The 18,684-nt window shown below is 41.0% G+C and overlaps 1 protein-coding gene across 2 annotated transcripts in view; it reads left to right on the top strand.

Annotated features, from left to right (window-relative positions):
* The window catches only part of PRKAR1B (protein kinase cAMP-dependent type I regulatory subunit beta), an 88,796-nt gene that overhangs the window by 53,805 nt on the left and 16,307 nt on the right, over positions 1-18,684 (top strand). For both annotated transcript variants that reach the window (XM_085238042.1, XM_085238044.1), the window contains exons 7-9: positions 3,288-3,446; positions 10,864-10,924; positions 15,301-15,422. In XM_085238042.1, the coding sequence (XP_085094168.1) occupies positions 3,288-3,446; positions 10,864-10,924; positions 15,301-15,422 (342 nt within the window). The remainder of the gene's footprint in view (positions 1-3,287; positions 3,447-10,863; positions 10,925-15,300; positions 15,423-18,684) is intronic.

The raw sequence follows: 18,684 nt of genomic DNA, 5'->3' as shown, positions 1-18,684 counted from the left end.
CCTGCATTGGAGGAACGTGGCTCTGTTACTGCTAATGCTAAGGTCACACTGTGCTTCTCGGGATGAAGATGGATGAGGCCAAGATGCATTCCGATGACACTGAGCATCGTGTGACTCATTGCATATTCTCTCACAGCACATATGTATATCATGGCCTATGAAGAACGGAACTGCTGATGTTCACAGAAGGTTTTTCCCACTTGCCTCCTAAAAAATCCCTGAAGTGAGTGAAGTTGCATGATCTTCCAGCCCACAAGAATTGTAGTGCTGGTACTAAATGGTGAAAAACAATAGAAATCTTACATACTCTTGATCTGTGGGAAGTAGGTGGTCCTGCTGGCTTTATTCCCCTTCATATTTGGGCATCTGCAGTCACACATTTCTGTTCGGCTGCATGAAAGAAGAAAGTTCCAATTGTTACAGAGCAGGCTGAGTAATAATTAGGACGAATTCCCTTGTATCCTTGCTTCTTTGGTTAGAATTCACAACTGCCTAAAAATGGTTGAGCCAAAACTGCAGTATTTTTTAAGATAAAGAAGATCATCTCAGCTGCTGCCATGTAATATTGGCTTTCATAAGGTGTTCTGAGCCTAAAATAGCTTTACTTCCTACACCTTACAAACAGAGCTCCTTTCCTTTTTACTTCTTATCTTCTTTTAAACTGATTTAAAAGGGAATCATGGAGCCTCTGTTTAAGGGCAGAATGGCATTGTAATATTTCATCAGTGCACTTCAGCATCATCGTGAGGACAGAAGTTGATGGATGACTTAGGCCTTTCCCGAGAATGAAGTGCAGTGGTTTTCCTCTTAGAAAACAATAGTTATTCTCAAGCTGTTTTGTCCTTTTGGAGACTGATATTGGAAATGACATTTTTATTGGGGTAGTGAATGCTGAGCCCAAAGACTGTCAGATCAGTGATGTGGTTTCTCTTCAGAGTACTTTAAACCTGACACCCTTGGGGTGGAGGGATGACTGTTTGCATAAACAGTTTACAGGCTGGATGTCAAACGTATTTTGGGGAGTCTTGTCGAGTAAGACAGTAAAATTAAAGAAGTCTTACAGCAGATTTGTAGTAGCCTCTGTTTACAGCAACTGTGCAACTGTAAATGTCTGTCCATGGCTTGCTCTGTCTCAAGGTTTACCATCTTAATTCCCCTCTGGGCGACAGTCATGCAATGCATACTGCTTTAAAAAGAAATGTCAACCATACTGCTTAAAAAATATGTGTTGGCATGAGTTTATTTTCTGCTTATAATCCAAACCCTGGTTTATATTCCTCAGAGAAGTTGTCACTGCATTTAACCAATCATTTTACCAAACTACCTCTCATGCAACAACAAAATCTGCTCTCCGACAAAAGAGCATATAGAAACACACGTATCTTTTGTGTGCTAAAAATGAGTCAAGAATACTGACATTCACAGTGGACACCACAGTTTATTTGAGTCTATCAGACTGTCCTTATTGACCCTGAAATTTTTAGTGAAGACATGAATTCACTGTAGCAAACCCAGGTCCATCTGGTGAAGTACCTCTCAGTATGAGAGCGTGTCCCTACATTCACATATGTGGTCAAGTTTGCCATGGGTGGATTGAGAAGAATCAAAAGTAAGTTCTGTGAGATTTTTTCTGCAGTGAGTGTGAAGGTTTGAGAGGAAATGATGTTGATATTCTCCTGTGTGCCACTTCTGTGGTGGCAAGGAAAAGAAGTGCAAACACGTTTTTGTAGCTTGGCTTCGTTCTTGGCAGCCTGCTACCACCTGCCTGTTCTGGATTATTTTTACCCTTTATATCAACCCCTTGATCCTCAGATGCTCCAGGAGCACAAAGAGCTGCAGCTTTTTAGCTGGCTGCCAAGAGGTCTCTTGATGAGCTGAACTGCTCCATGGCCTCATTTAGCTCCTACTCAACCAGGTTTTCACTGACCTCAGGAGGAGCTGGATCAGATCTTAATTGGGTATTGGGAAGATAAATTGGGATTGATTCCAGCTGTAGTCTATAATATGCCTTTTCATCATAAAATGAAAGGAGAAGTAAAATTAATACTGACAATTCATTGAATTTTGACCCCAGTTCATTTATTTTGCTCACCACCTTTTCTCATGCCCAGCTTGAGTATGGCTCTAATTCATATATTTTTTAAAACTGCTCATCTGTTACTCAGTAATTGATAATATGCTATGGTCTATTGCTTTCCCATAATTTCCTGCTGAAGCCAGGAATACCTGCATATTTTCTTCTCAGTATTTTTCTTCACAAAGTTTCCATAGGAATTGAATTCATTCTGGTTGATTTCTGTTGTTACTGGTCTGTAACAGATTGGGACATACTCCGCACTGGATAAGTGCGCACAGCCTTTCCTACTCTCTGAACTCACTGACACATTAGCAGGATGAAGAGGGCTTAATGTGGAGGTTTATAGCAGCAAGGCTACAAGCAAGCTGCAGAATACACAACCCATACTAGCCTTGGAATGCACGGTTATGCCTCATGGTCTGCATCACCAATGGCAAATTGAGCCCTGTGTAAAACACCTTCCTAAGTCCTGTTTTCTGCAGTGAGGATTTTACATAGCACCCAAGTGTAGGGCTTCTCCAATTCTATGTCTCAAATGATAGTGGTATTGACCCATACTGTATTTCAAGAAGGTATATTGCCTAAGCAGCCTTTGGGTGAACTACTGCTTCGTATGTTCTGATACATGAGTTGTGGAGGAATCATTCTGGAAGGAAGCTACCCAAGTCCAAAGCACTCGGTACTCTTTTCTAAGGGAGGAGATTCTGATACATTTATTTGTTGGAGGCACTAAGCTTAGGGGGCGAAAAAAGTTCATTTTCCAAAGAAGATACCCTTTCTTCAATGTTTTTCATTTCATGGCCATGGTGCTTCTCAGCATCCTTCATTATACCTATCAGCAAATCTTCCTTTCACACCCAGCAGTGTTGATAAATCCAAAGTTGTGACAGTTCTGCTTGTTGACTCTCTGAGCCTTGAACACAAGAGGAAAAGCCTGGTGCCAGTTAACCATGGGAGCTGGAATTGTGGAGAGAACATACAGTCATTGTGCTGAAGCAAGATGACTTGAAATTCTGTCCACGAAGCAGGTGGTTGCCCTCTTTTTGTCTGACTGAGGAAAGTGTTTTGCTCTTGTTTTCTTTCAGCGTCCACAGCACTGACTATTAGAAAGGAAATTGCTAATAACTTGATAGGTAATGGGCAGAAGGAGGGAATGGCATCTAAGACCCTGGTCTCATTTTGCTTCTCATTTTATGTTTTGCTGTGGCAGGTTTATGTCAATGGAGAGTGGGTCACCAGCATTGGAGAAGGAGGCAGCTTTGGGGAGCTGGCACTGATCTATGGAACACCCAGAGCTGCCACGGTCAAGGCCAAGACAGATCTGAAGCTCTGGGGCATCGACAGAGACAGCTACAGGCGCATCTTAATGGTAAGTTTGTGGAGAATGACTTGTTTATGGAACTGATATTTTTACTTTCTTCTGTAGTGCCAGTGCTACTCTCTGTTCAGATTACACTGATTATAGAAAGCTCTGCGGTCTCTGTTCCTAAATAAAAGAGAAAGGACATCACAAAAACATTAAGTGACCAAATTAAGTGAAGTAAAAGGTGACAACATTCAGCACAAAGATGCTGACTCAGAAATGCAATTGAATAATGTATATAATAACTGCTATACATGAATAACTGCAGACAGCTGTGAAAGCTTCCAGAAGCCTCCGGTACCCACCTAAGCTAATGCAAGTCTCCTCATGTACCTCAAAATGTCTTTCATCACTACACCTTGCCTATGGGGTCTTCCAGTTTGCTTTATAAACTGTTCAAGGCAAACAGTGCTAGGGAAGTTGTAAAAAAAAAAGCCTCATGTAGACTCTGCCCTCCTCTCGTTGGCCATCAGACAGCTACATACATCACAGGATGTGAAGCTGCAATCTGTGCTGAGGGCTCGTGGCTCTGCTCCTTTCAAACTCCTTGGTCTCTGCAGCAAAGCTTAGAAGACCTTCTGGGAACCTGGGCTATGTGCTAGCTTATGGATTTGCTGCCAGTTCTTGAGTTGTGAGTTTAAAATGGAAATTTTGATGGATGATTTACTTTAGCAACGTCATAGCTTTTTTGGATGGTGTTTGTTTCTGATCTCAAAGTGCATATTGTTTCCTTCTCCGTAAAATGCTCCTTCTTTCTTTTGATAATTAACAGACAGCTCTACTTAAATCTTACTTCTTTCTCTATAGAATTTGTCCCTAAAAGAGGCATTATTTCATTATGATCTGAAGGAAATTAAATTATGGTCTCAGCATAATAAAGGATTGTGCATTTTGAGATCATTTATATATTTCCAGTGGATGTCACAGGTAACTGAAAAATCAGCGAAGGGATTGAGTGGATTTTGCAGTTGAATGATTAGTTCTTAAGAAACGGAGAGTAAAATGATCTCTGTTTATACCTGTAATGACTGTTGGATGTCTCTATGAAGCATTACTGTTTTTCGCTCCTTATTTCATTATCTGAACTCTCTGTCACATAAATGAACATTACACTGACACCCAGGAGAATACAGCTGATGGAGATACAGAGATACACTCTATGCCCAGATGTCATCTTGGTAGATGCAGGACAAGATATAGGAATGAGGTGACAAATATACGATCCTCTCTTATGTTGTTAAGCAGGGTGAAATTCTTCAGTGCTTCCCAGTCTAGAGAAGCAGGCAGCAGTAACTGAGACTTTTCTGCTGTATTTCCCTCACAGCTGGGACCATTAAAAATTCAATTACATTCAATGCTCAAACATCATAATTGTAATTTTCCCAGTACTTAGATATGAAATATATCAGGTAGCGAGCTGAATTAATTGCTGCAGGTATTGCAGGTGCCCTATTTTTAGTGCTGTCCACTTCAAATGCAATTTCCTTATCCATGCTACATGGATTCTGTCATCTTTTCATTTCTTTGTACGTGGATAATTCCTTGGCTGTAGGTGAAATGAGACACCTGTCTCTGTGCATTCATGTGAGGGCAGGTTACAGTGGCTCTCTGCACATTTCCTCGAGCCCAAGAATTAATTACATCATGTTTCAGTGGTTGTATTTCATACTTGAAGCTAACTCCACCATTACTTGGCTGGTTTTGCTGTAGTTGGTTTTAAGAGGCAGTAGTTGGTGCCTTTCAAGTCCCAGAAACACGATTTCCTGCCATTTAGCCTCTAACCTCATGTTTCTAGAAAGCTGCTGGATATTTTAGATGTAGAAGTGCTTCTGCCTTTAAATGAGGAGCAGCAATGCTTAGGATAACTTTTGAAATGTATCATTTACAATGATTTGAAAACTGAGAGGGAACAGCATTTTTTAAATTTATTTCCTGTTTGCAAATACTTTTGTCCAAAGATGGTGGTTTATTTTTTTCTTTTCTGTAGTCAGATAAAATCCCTCCCTGACCCGTGATGGTTTTTCCTTTTGTCTGCATTCCTTCCTGGCCGTGACCAGCCCCATTTTTCTCAAGTTGGCATTGAAATTTTATTCAAGTTGTAAATATTTATTTGTGAATCATGCCTTCAGGTCCGCCCTTGCCAAAAAGATTTTATCCTGTCATGAGACATTGACTCCGTGCCTCATTTCTCCTTGCAGGCTCTGCTTTGGTTCTTTGCTTCACACGCAGTCAGTTCTGGTTTGTGTTTCTGCTTACTGCCATTTTCCCCACTTACCCGTCTCATCCATACTGACTGCTTTATGGGATGAATAAAATGTATCACAGGAGGTTTGGGAGTTTTGGTTTTCCATCTTTTTGGGTGGACAAAGCCTGATGCAAAAAGCTCCTGCTGGCTTTTAGTTTCCTTTGTCATCCATTTATTACTTGAGCCTGTCCCAAAAGAAGTTCTTCAAAATAGATGTATTTCTTTATATTTCATTGCTTCAGCCCAGGTACCCTGGTAGCTTAAGGGTCACATTCAAGTTTGTTCTAGCAGCTGTGACGGTTGTAAATGCTGGGATCATTCTTTTTGTTAGGATTTGCAGAGAAACTGCTTGACTTTCATTGTCCTTGACAAAGTGTTACAGCAAGAAATTCGTTGTATGAGATGGATTACAAAAACCACTTCAGTGTGTTCCCCCCTCAGTATGCTCACAAATTTCTGCACATCTGTGTGTCCCATTTGTTACATAAACGTGTCTAAGCTGCATGCTTCTCACACTGTTGCAGTTTTTTATGTACACGTTCTCTGCGTATTCATCCACAAACACAACTGTGTGTATGTATTCTATATTTATTTACATTCTTCTGGGAGAGATGCAAAGGAATTTTTTGCCTTAGGATTCTTATCTAGTTCAGTTGCTAAAGCGTTGCTGCTTTCTTCTCTGCTATTGGGATTCAAGAGCATCACAGAGTGGGGAACATCCCAGGGTAGTACAATATTTGTATTCTAAATATGGCAAATACCACAAATACCAGAGAAGCAAATGTCTGTATCCCTACATCAGATTGATCCCCCAGACAATTCAGTTCCCAGACTGAGGAAATTTGAAGTATTAATTTCTTGTAATTTCTTCTGCAAGAGGACCTGGTTCAGGATGATTTAACTCTCCTATGGTTCCCATGCTCCAAGCTACCTGGCTCTGAGAGTGAGATTGCATTGCATACAATACTTTTTGCTTGTTTGGCAGATTTTGCTCAAGGAAAGTGAGCTATCATACTGGGATTTAAGCAGTGACAAGGCAATGTTAGTCAGTTCCTAAGTTTGTGTCTCATTTTTTTAATGGTATTTTGGCTTTGTTTTGCCATCTCTTCAAAGCTTTGAATCTGAGTACATGTTCTTTAGCAAGTGCCTTTTTCCACTGAGATAAAATCAAGTCAGGAGGACTTAGCATTTCCATAAAATGTACATTGCATGCTTGCCAAAACATAAAGCAAACATGAAGCCTGCACAATCTTTAACATCCATGCAGCCAGGGTCTTGTGGGGTATTCTGTTTTCAGGGCCAGTATTGCATTGTTTTGTTGACTTTTTTTCAGGCTCCTGCAAGAATGTACACCCTAAGCATCGTTCAATATCAGGTTTACCCAGGGATTAACCAGGGCTGGAGCAGCCCAGAAGGCCATTCCAGTGCTTCCTGCCGGCTGCATACCTGCCAGCATAGCTTTTTTATTTGAAACTTGAGCCACGCTTTGCTTTTCGGTAGCCATTTGTTGGGCTTCTTACTGAAGGTGGGGATTGCTAGGAAGGACCCAGTCAACTCCTGCCAGCCTGTCTGCAGTGTCCAAGAAAGGGAGCATAAAAGAAAGCACTGGGAGTGCTGGAGGGACCAAGCAAAGAGGCAAGCAGAGGGGAAGGAAGGCAGAGACCTGAAATGGGGAGGAACATGGAAAAAAAAACAGCGGAAATGAAGAAGAGACAGCTGGAAAATAGATGGAGCAGTTCTATTCAACATGATGTGTTGTAATCTCTGCAGCGTTCATTTTTTATAGCCTGTGTATTTTTAAGTGGTCCTAAAGTGTCTTTGAACACTTTCCTGGTTGGAACTGGCAAACACAAGTGACTTGTTTCTCCTTGTGACTGTTTCAGGGAGCAGCACTGCAGCTTAGAACATTAACAGCTCTTCACAGTTAGTGAGAACCACAGCTTTAAGGAAAGCTCGTTCCAGTCAGCTCTGAACTGGGGAGAAGCAGAACAAAGGAAAGTGGGGAGAGGAGAAGCAGTGACTATTGAAATACGAAGATATTAATAGGTTAGAAAAAGCTGAAGGAATAAAGGCTTTTTAGAACATGCCATCAAAAACCCTGCCAGTACAGAATTATTCGTGTACATTTACTGTTGTTACCTGGCTCAGTCAGTAAGATTTTTGCTTCTCTTGGGGACCTTTTCTGAAAGAGAATAAATCTTAAGTTGTGAAAACCTCTTTGATATTCATCTTAAAGTAGATTTTTGTAATTTTCTCCTATTACTTTGAGTTATGTCAAATTATGCTGACTAAATTATCTTATCTAAAATAAGTGTAGGTGATTACTGCTGTCTGCTTAAAACCTTTACAAGCGTGCATGCTGGTTATGAGTATAACGAACCTAGATCTTGGTGCTGTGCTGAGCTACACAGGCTGAAGTTGTTTAGCACTTTCCTTTTTAGCTCTCCCCAAGGGCTTTAGCAGTTCTTCAGGCTTGGTTCAGCTTTGCAGCACTTCTCTGCAGAAGAGGTGCTCAGGCAGGGTGTAGCACACCAGCAAAGTCACATCAGAGCCATGGAGATGAGACTTCATGCCTGAATAAAGCACAAACCAAGGTAGCCTTGGCCTTACTGCAGGATGATGTTGCAAACCACATCTCACCTGCTGTCTCCTAGTTTGCGGATACCATTGCTGTCTGCTTCTGGAACATTGTGAAAATACTGCATAAGATCAAATGTAGCACATATCCAGTGAGAGTACTGGTTGACACTTCTGCAGAAACCACTTGAAGGTAGGAGAAGAAGTCGTGATGGAGTTCATACTCATGAGCAGTTAGACCAAACAAAGCAAGAATAAAAGGGAAATTGTGAGTGAAAAGTGACATTGCATGTATGGCCAGGGATAAGAAGGTAATATTACACTGATCAGTAAAGGTGGGAAAGTAGGCAGTGAACGTGTTCTCCTTTTCTGATTCATGGGAAGGAAGGACGATTAATACCAATGGAAATAAGCACATGCTTTGTTGCTTGTAAGATTTCTACTGCTGTTTCTTTTTTTTAGCTTACATTAGAGTAGTCTCCCCAGATCTCTTCCCCTCTTTGTGTTTATGAGAGCTTGAGCAGGAAAATGCACTTCAGTGAAAACAAAGCAGTGTCCTGGCCCTGGAGAGTGCATGAGGGTGAGCCAGACTTCTGCCTACTGGAGGAGGAATGGGGATCCAGCTGTGTTGTCTGGGAACCAGTTACACATTAAGAGCAGTCTCAGTTGCAGCTGAAGTTCTCGATACTATCACAATACAAATAGTAGCACATTTAATTAATTAGTTCCCTTTCCCGGATGTCTTCAGAGTGAGTTCTGTATCTCTGCACTGGCTTAGTTTAGCCAAGATCTAACACCCCGTGGTCCCACAGTGATGGGCTCTCACTGCCCAGGCCTGCCAGGATGCCAGCAATTCCCACTTTCCTGGGTCTCGTCTGCATCCCTAAATACTCCAAGCTGTGGTCAGGCGGGACTTACGGCCACTGATTACTGCTTCTTAAAATTCATCTGTGTCCACAGTCATTTTAAAAGCATTTTCCCCATCTGTCCCTGGCTGCCCTGGCCCATCACACTAAACCACCAATCTGGTTTTCCACAGCTGTCAATTTTGCCGGTCTAGTTTCCACTCGATTGCAGGGAGGAAAGCAACAACTGCGCAGTGTCCAGCTTTCCGTTCTTTGTCTCGCGGCGAGCTGTCAGGATTTGGCGTGGTTTGCAGAGCCTCCTCCGTTTGAAGTTCATTTTTTTCTTTTTGGCACTTCAAATGCTCCAGGGGCCTCCGAGGTTGAGAACCAGGTTTGTCAGACAGAGAGGTCAGACCGGGGTTACTGATGCTATCTCCGGGAGGGGAACTGTCATCACCGGGCTCAGAAATTATGGAGGGGTGTAGAGGGGGGACACTGGGAGCTGGTGCTGCTGGTTCAGAGACCCCGGAGGGGCTTCTGCTGCTGCTGGGGTAATTCCAGAGCAGAGGTAGCCTGGGAGAGGAGAGTAATGTTGGAGGGCAGCCGGCAGCTTCTGCTGGTGCTCCTGTTAGGAGCTGGAGCTGCGGCCTGGTGCTTTGGTGGAAGAATTGCCTGTGATTTGGGGTTGTTGGATCAGGCCCCACCTGAGCAGCACTTGTAGGAAGAGAGAATGCAGACACTGACATTTGCTTCTCTCTTCTTTCTGGCCTGAGAATAAATGCCATCTTCATTTCCCTTTCTTCAGAAGATGAGCATTGTCACCTCCGTGCTGCTCTACTCTGTTCTGTAGATCGGGGTCATGGGCACCAGGCGGCCTCTGACATTCACCACAGTCTGTCCAGTAGGAAACGACATGGGCTGTCGTGTACTGGAACAGCACAGTGGAAGGAAGGCCCTGGAATTCCTCTTTGCTACTTCCAAGTCTCTGCTGTCACTGCAGGAGCTTTAGTTTATTAGTAATTTTTGTATTGGTAATGTTGCATTGTATATATTCATAACAATGTGTGACAAAAACACTTTCTGGAATGGCTCCTCTGTGGTGATCAAACTTCATGTAAGCATGAGTTTTTCCTGGTAATTTATCACACAAAAAATCTGAATTGGGAATGACTGTGCTGCTGACCGTGCATACGTTGATGGATTCTCTGCTCCAAAACATTTACATTGTGTTAAAATGGTAATATGACTAGGTTGCTCAGCAGGAGCAATACATACAGCACTGTGCAGGATGTAAACACAGGCTGGCACACAAACACTCCTGGCATTAGAGAGTTTCTAACCTGAGAGGATGGGATCCATGAGGGGGGCACTTTTATCTACTTTATCATTGTAACTTCCCTTCTTGCAGGGCCTCACTGGTAACAAGATATATATTGAATTAGCTAAGGAGTTAATTGATGAAGCTAAATGTGCGCCTGTAGTAATGGACACAATTCATCCTTGGTGTCCAGTAACAACAGGGAAGTCGGTGAAGTCAGTGAAATTACACCAGGGCTGAATTTGATTCCTTCTGTCTTTGCTTATCAGGAACACAACTTGCCCAGACATTTTATGGGGAAACATTTGCCTTTGGCTGTTTTTACTGGCTATGCTTAAGATTTGGAAGGGGAAGGAAAAAAAAAGCAGCCGTAGGAAGAAATCACAAAAATACTTTGTGTAATGCCCTACCTTCTTTTTCTCTCTCCTTTAATAACAGGGCAGCACACTGAGGAAGCGGAAGATGTATGAAGAATTCCTGAGCAAGGTCTCCATTTTGGGTCAGTTGCCCTTTGGACTTGCATGTTCGTTCCTCTGTTGTACATGTTGGCTGAGTGAATTTTGGTCTTTGATGGCATGATGAAAGCAGTGGTGGTCAAACAGGAGATCTCACAGCTGCACCGTTTCCTAAGGAAAGTGTAAAGAGCCCTTTTTAGGACTTGTTTTTCTCATTCTTTAATAAGCAGTGCACATTTCTTTGAAGGGCAAATCTTTCCTTAAATATGTGAACAGACATGCACCGGTAGCATTTCAGTAGCTGCTGCTGCAGTAACTGCATGTGGATAGAAGAGAAAACAGAACAGAGTGACGAATTTGTCATAAAGTCAGTTACATCCTTCCAGGTGGCAGGTGAGAAGCTTTTTCCTGCAGGAATCCTATATTTATGTGCACTAAGCAAACTAACCTCACAAATCAAAATGGACTGAATTTTTTCTTCTGTGTCTTTTACAGCCTCTGTCTCACATTCTTAAAACATCTGTTTAGCTTCTTGTCCTTGGATTTTGTTTCCCTTTGATTAATGTGATAGCCACGAAATTCAGACATGTTCTTGATGGCCTTCAGTAGGAAAAACAACAAACCCATAATGCCGGACCAATCAATCACCATTAGCAGAACAGAAACTTCTAATAAGGAGGACGGTGTTAGTCAGTGCAATGAAATGTTGGTTCTGTATGAGAAATGTCATGCTTCTTCTAGGGCTATTTTGAAAAAGCAGTTGAGGATTTATTTCCTACGTAATAAAAGTATTTATCTTCCTATTTAAACACTTTCTGTTTCATGCTTAAGATATTCCTCTGTGATTTGAGCTTATGCACCTGAAATATGAGAGTCTTCATGAAAATAGACTTGAACTTTGGAGAGGTGCCTGAAATATTCAACTATGTTTCTGTGCTTAAAGTAAACCAAGTATATAGCTTACTTATTAATGAAGTTTACATCATTTAAATGCCTTCTTTTATGCTTAATTTTAAACTTTCTATATTAAAAGTGTTAGTTATACTTAATTACAGTGAGTATTTAGAGAAAAAAGGATGTCTGCACCTGTACTAATAGGAAGCAATTACAATTTGAGACATCTCAAAACAGTTCCAGAGCGGAATAGTTATACAGAGATGCACTTCCTCAATCACGTGGTTTGCAAGAGTTATATCCTACTTTGTAATATGGTTTTTCAAACTCAGTAAGAAATGAGTGAGGACTTCAAGACTTGAAGCTTTTTTAAGTAAAGAAAAGACCGGACAAAATAACACATCATTTCATGAAGAAAGAGAATTTAGGTGAGATGTTAAGGATTTATTTCATGCGTCTGAAGAGTAGATGACAGCTGGAAAACAGAAGTATTTTAGACATCTCAAAGTGGTAGGAAGTCAGCATCACCTCGTGCCTTAATTGGTCAGAACTTGGTGGTTTCTTTACAAGGCCTGCCTGTGTCTGTAATTACCTGTGTAATTGTAAGAGCACAGATTTGTGTGAGGGCTGCTCTGAAAGTAATGCCTCCTGTTTTGTTATGTTGGCTCATGACATCAGAGGCAGATGTCGCTGGGATGGCAGTAGAGGCTGAACCTTCCCACCAATATCCCATTACATTTTGTGTCCACGTGACAGATGGCAGCAGAGGGACAGTCTGACAGAATGGCGTCTGACATGGCAGTGAGCGTGTAGCAAAGGTGTGTCACTGAATTCCTCTGTGCAGAAAAAATGGCCCCACTGACATTCATCAACACTTGTTGAACATTTCTGGAGACAGAACAGTGGACGTGAGCACAGTGAGGGGTGAGTGGTGCATTTCAGCAGCGGTGACAGCAGTGTGAATAAAAAAAAAGCCATGTTTTAGGTGGCCATGCACAGCCGTGCACAAAATGAAGCACGTCTTGATCAGCTCATCTGCACCAATCAGAAGATTATGATCAGGGAACTGTGTATGGAGCTGAATACTGGCATTGTCAGAAATGATGGTAGTAACATTGGAAAAGCAGGCGTTTCCCACAGAAGCTCGCATAGGAATGGAATGAACACCATATGCAAATTTGTCAGGACCTATTAAACCAATACAGGGCCGAAGGTGACAGTTTCCTGGGTTGCATCATTAGTGATGATGAGTTGTAGTGCCACCACTATGAGTCAGAGTCAAAATGGCAGCCTATGGAGTGGCAACACATGAATTCCTTGTCAAAGAAAAAGTTGAAGATGATGCAGCCCTCAGTGGGTGGAGTGATGTGCACTGTCCTTTGGGGTAGGAAAGGGGTGATGCTTCTGGATTTCCTGGAACCTGGACAAACAGGCTCTTGTTCATCACTGGTGAAAGGGCACAGCTAATGGTGATGATCATGTTGAAAAACAGTGTTTGGTAGCTTAGAATTTGCCCTATCAAATAGTGTTATTGTGCTCTCAGTAGCTATAGTAGTTTCCATAAAAATAAATAGGAGGCATTACTTTCGAAGCAACCTTCTTAATTTTTTTAATCTTAAGGACCTTTTAGATTATCAGTAGCTGCCTGTCTAAGAAGATATGTTGAAACTAATCAATTTAAATATTTTCCCTGGCCTTTAATTAAATGTACAATAATGAATTTGAACGAACAGCTTAGAAATTGAAAAGATTGGTCTACTTACTTTGTTGCTTGAATTTAACTCTGCAACTCAAATGTTAAGCTCTATCATGCTCAAAGTTCTATATGGTACTCTGTGTATTTGTAGTGGCATAATTCCTTTAGACAAAAGAGAGACACTTCATGACTAGAGCTTTGAATTTTTCATAAAGGCAACTGAAGAAGTTTAAAGAGATTCTTTCTTTTCATTCTTAATTACTGAGCTCTTTCTTTAAAAAAGAAAAAAAAAAAAGAAAAAGAAAAAGCCCACTCTACTCTGCGTGAAAGAGTTTTATGCTTATTTTTAGTCAAACAGAGCACTGTTTGAATGTGGCACTGACGGTACGAGCTTGGACTTTGATATTGATGGTTCTACACGAAAGGCCAGGAAAGTCCATTAGTGATTATAGGAGGGAAACATATTGGGAGTAATTATTTCTCAAGTTGCAACAGAAAACGCACAGAAGGATTAAGTTGTGTTTTTGTCAAGCAGCTCAAGGCTTACCTTTGGTGCGCTGATCTCCCATTTAGTCTTGTCAGACTCTGTGCACAACGTGGGCTCAGCCAAAGGGCTGTTTGGATTTTAGAGAATAACTCTTTCACATTCCCACAATGCTTCTGAGCAGTGTATTGAACTAACTGCAAAAGCCAGAGTCTGAGCAAGCAACCCAAGTCTGGTCTTGTTGTCAGAAGCCATAGAAGCCACTTAAAATCGTTCAGTAATTCCTAATGAATTAAGCAAGAATCAGTAGAGCTCTAGTACATGAATTTTAGCTCAACTTTTGAAAGCTATGAGGGTTATAGCATTGTGTTATCTTTTCCTTTTAATAACTTTTAATCCTGTTGCTTTTCTCACTCGAGTCTGATTAAAAAAGGTAGAAGTTCAAATACAATTAATTCTCTTGAATTCTCATGCAAAGAGGCAAAAGAAAGAGACACAGATTACCGTCCCTTATCTTCCCAAAGGCAGGACAGATAGAATTTGTCCCTTGGAAAGGCACTGGGAGGAAGCCAGCAGCCCAGGGCCGGCCGCTCTGCAGACTTTTTTGCCATGCAGGTATCAGAGGGAATGGTGGCAGCTGCAGGTAGGCGATAAGGACACAAAGCCACAGGAGCCAGGCTTTGTGAGTTCCTTTACTCATAAAACAGACTGTTAATAATTTCTTATTGAAGTTTACTTTGAAGTTTTATAGCTTTTTTTTCCTCTGAGTGGCAGAAGGAAAAGAAAAACAGTTCTTACACTTTTGTGTGCAGCCCCAAAGGCCAAAATTGCAAATGAAACAGAGGTGCAGCTTTACTGAAGCAGACTGAGCCCCACTGCCACGCATGCTAACAGGGACTCATGTTGGCTCCAGGAGCTCCTGATCTCATCTTTTGGATTAGCACCTTTGCCGTGCTTATTTAGAAGGCCATTGTTAACCATCTGAGAGCAAGACACCAGGACTTGTTCTGGCAGCGGGGGTGGGATGTGGCAGGAGAGGATCTCAGTGGTGTTTCAGAACAGCTGGGCTGCTCCTGAGCGCAGAGCTGATCGCAGACCTAGAGAACTGCAGCCAACTATTCCTGTCCAACTTTTAAGATTCTTATCTGAGTGATTACTAAAGTCTAAGGCACAATGAATAAATGTATTCATGTTTCCCAACTTGAGGTTCGTGCAAAGTGCCTGGATGAAAGAAATGTTTCTTCTATAACAGAACCAGGCATATCGGAGCTGTCAGTTTAGATATGAATCTTCTGCCAAAGTTAGAATCTTTTTATAATAAAGTTTTATGATCTTCAATATTTTAGAGTCCCTGGATAAATGGGAGCGGCTGACAGTGGCTGATGCGCTGGAACCTGTCCAGTTTGAAGATGGAGAAAAAATTGTTGTGCAGGGAGAGCCTGGTGATGACTTTTTCATTATTACAGAGGTAAGTTTGGCACCCTGATCTGCTGTGTCTTTTCCTGGTAAAGATCAAGACTTTGTATTAAAGGCATTTGGTTTCAGTTTAATCTCTTACTCCAGCATAAATCTGAACTAACTCCACATAAACCAGGAGAATGACTCAAAATTCACATGAATTCATACACCAGTTCTGTGGAAATATGGCAGGACAGTCCTTCATTTCCAGGGAAGTGAAGGCATGAAGGAATTTTGAGGTGTGTCTTCTGTCTTTACCATTTGAAGGTTTATTTTCTACTTCATTTTTTAGATTGTTCCAAACTGTCAATATTTTACAAGGCTGGCCAGCCACACAGTGTGTTGATCTTTGTTCCCAGAGGGACTTACGAGGGAAATTGCAGCGAACATCTGTAGACTGGAACGGGAGACCTGATCTGAAAATGGATCATTTGTTCTACGTTTTGCCTTAAACTCAGTCCAAATGGTGGAGCCATTTTCTTGTTTACTCTCACACAAGCAGACAGATCTGTCAGGCAGCTGAAAATACTGACATCTTTTTGGGAGATTATCTGACACTTCAGTTGCACCATCTCACTTCTGCAAACAGATGCTGATGGGATTTCTCCTCCCTCGCTGGCATAAATATTTGGGTCCTCTGTATCTCACACAAATACTTAAACACTGTGATTTAACAAATTATAGAAAGGCATTTGAGAGACTAAGGATAACAAGACAGCATTAGGATATGATTGTATATGGATTGAAATAGGAGTTTGGGACATATTTCTCAGTGCTGGCTGTGAGTGCTTCTACCCAGATCTCTAGACTGGCATATGGCTGTGTGGTGACAGTTCAGGTGCACAGCTCAGGCCATGTGTTACACGACCAGCAATAAGGCAGTGGCAGAACAAGGGGTAGTAACTATCTGAATTCCTCTGGTGAGAGAAAGTGGGTCAGGTGGATGTAATGAAGCTGGTGTCATTGTGTTGCCTTAGAATCCAATTGCATGTACACGGAATATATCTTGGGTTCCATCAGATGCTGTGCTGTGACGTGATTGTTTGGAGGAAAGAGACCTTGCGCCATGCAGGCGATAAGGGGTTTGCACAGCACCCATTCCAAATGGCGTAGGGGCCAGCAGGTTTTCCTTTGCTGCTTAAGTATGAATTTTTGGACAGGTGCCTCTACCCAAGGCAGCCAAAATTTAGTTCATAATCAATATCTGACACTTAAAATTCTATTCTTTTTTTCCCTCTTGAGTGTCGGATGCTGGTGATGAAATATTTATTTGATTTATGAACAGTTTGTCTGCTGATGCTCACAAAGTTGTCAGTGCAAATAACCACACCTGCAGAGCACACAGTTACACACTGAGGAACTTTAAATATGTGATGAGCCTTCAAATCAGTAGTGAGGGAATAAAACCAGATTAACTATTACTTAGATGTTGTTTTTTGTCTCATTAATAAGATCTTTACTGTATAAGAAGAATAGAGGAACTATTGTGCCTCTTTGGAAATATGAAAGTTTTATTTCTGTGAGTATTACTGAGCATCTTGTTACTCCTTGCAGCAGCATGAGATTAGAAAAACCTGATTTTCTTAGCCATCAAATTTCATATGGGAAATTGGCAACTTGCTAAAGAATTACCAAAGGCCTTTATTTTCCCCCTATGAAGGAACAGCTGTAAAGACTTGAATGGGTAAGAAAGTATTCGTACTGCATACTATGTAATCATAAGGTATCTGCTCACCTCACCCATCCGCTGTAAATCTTGCATAGTTTCTTAGTCTGGAAGTTGCCTGTACTGTTCTGCATTAAAGAATGAACATCCAGTTATCAGCTATTTTTTGTGCTGCAGAAATACTTGTGTCTTCTCACAGAAAATTCAAGATTTGTGTTTTAAACCTGATTTCACAGGAGTTTGCATCTCTGATGTTAGATTGATCTGTAGGAGATTTGATACGAGCCACTGGGAGCACTTTTTTCTACAGACATTGGTTGAAAGCCGGTTTGTTGTCACAGTATGCCTGTCAGTCATTATGGTCTTTCATATGTTTATTGATTTCTGTGGCTGTACAGTCCAGAACACTACAAATGCAGCCAGTTTTTTGGCTGCCATGCATGCAGAAACCATTGCACGCATCACCAGGACGCAGCCTCCTTTGGAGCCCAGTAAGTGCAGTAGTGCAAAGCTACACTTTGCCACAGAATTCTTGGGCAAGATACTGAGTTGTTACAAAACATGGTTGTTTGCAGAGAGCCGTAGGCATATCAGTTACCAATTTGTAAGTCTTTGGTACAGCCACAGAGATCACCAGCATCACAAATCTTGGTTCCAGGTGGGACCTTGAGACTCTTGTTGTAAAGGGTTCTTGCAGACAGCAAGGACAGAGTGTGGATTTTCAGTTGCTTGCACCATTCTCTGTGATCTCCATAAATTGCTCATCCTGTGGGGTGCAGTCTTTTCCATCCCCTGATCCTGCAGAAGGACATTGCCAGCAGGGGAGCTGGCACGCTCGGGATTTGCAGCCTGAAGTGCACCTGGTACACACTTCTTGAAAGGGACACTTCCAGATCGAGTGGAAAATTCCTGATTGAAATCAGGAATATCACCCTTGTTACTATGGACAGGAGGAGATGGGCTCCCTTTTCTGCCAGTCATGCAGATTCACCTATTCCCTTTATTTTTTTTCCTTTTTTCTTTTTTTCCTTTTTTTCTTTTTTTTTTTTTTTTTCTTTTCTTCTTTTTTTTTCTTTTTTCTTTTTCTTTTCTTTTTTTTTCTTTTTTCTTTTTTCTTTTTTCTTTTTTTCTTTTTCTTTTTTCTTTTTTCTTTTTTTTTCTTTTTTTCTTTTCTTTTTCTTTCTTTTTCTTTTTTCTCTTTTTTTCTTTTTTCTTTTTTTTTTTCTTTTTTTCTTTTTTCTTTTTTCTTTTTTTTCTTTTTTTCTTTTCTTTTTCTTTTTCTTTTTTTCTTTTTTCTTTTTTTTTTTTTTTTTTTTCTTTTTTTCTTTTTTTTCTTTTTTCTTTTTTTTTTTTTTTTTTTTTTTTTTTTTTTTCTTCTTTCTTTTCTTTTTTTTTTTTTTCTTTTTTCTTTTTTTTTTTTCTTTTTTTCTTTTTTCTTTTTTCTTTTTTCTTTTTTCTTTTTTCTTTTTTCTTTTTTCTTTTTTCTTTTTTCTTTTTTTCTTTTTTTTTTCTTTTTCTGCGAGTAACCTTTTTCGTGGCTTTCTGTCCAGTATCTTCCTCCATACCATGGCAGGGTGTGGGCTGCTAGAAGTACGGGCTCTGTGCA

The sequence above is a fragment of the Meleagris gallopavo genome, chromosome 16, assembly GCF_905368555.1.
Source record: "Meleagris gallopavo chromosome 16, MGAL_WU_HG_1.1, whole genome shotgun sequence".
Classification (NCBI taxonomy): domain Eukaryota; kingdom Metazoa; phylum Chordata; class Aves; order Galliformes; family Phasianidae; genus Meleagris; species Meleagris gallopavo.
This window is presented reverse-complemented; position numbering and strand designations above follow the sequence as displayed.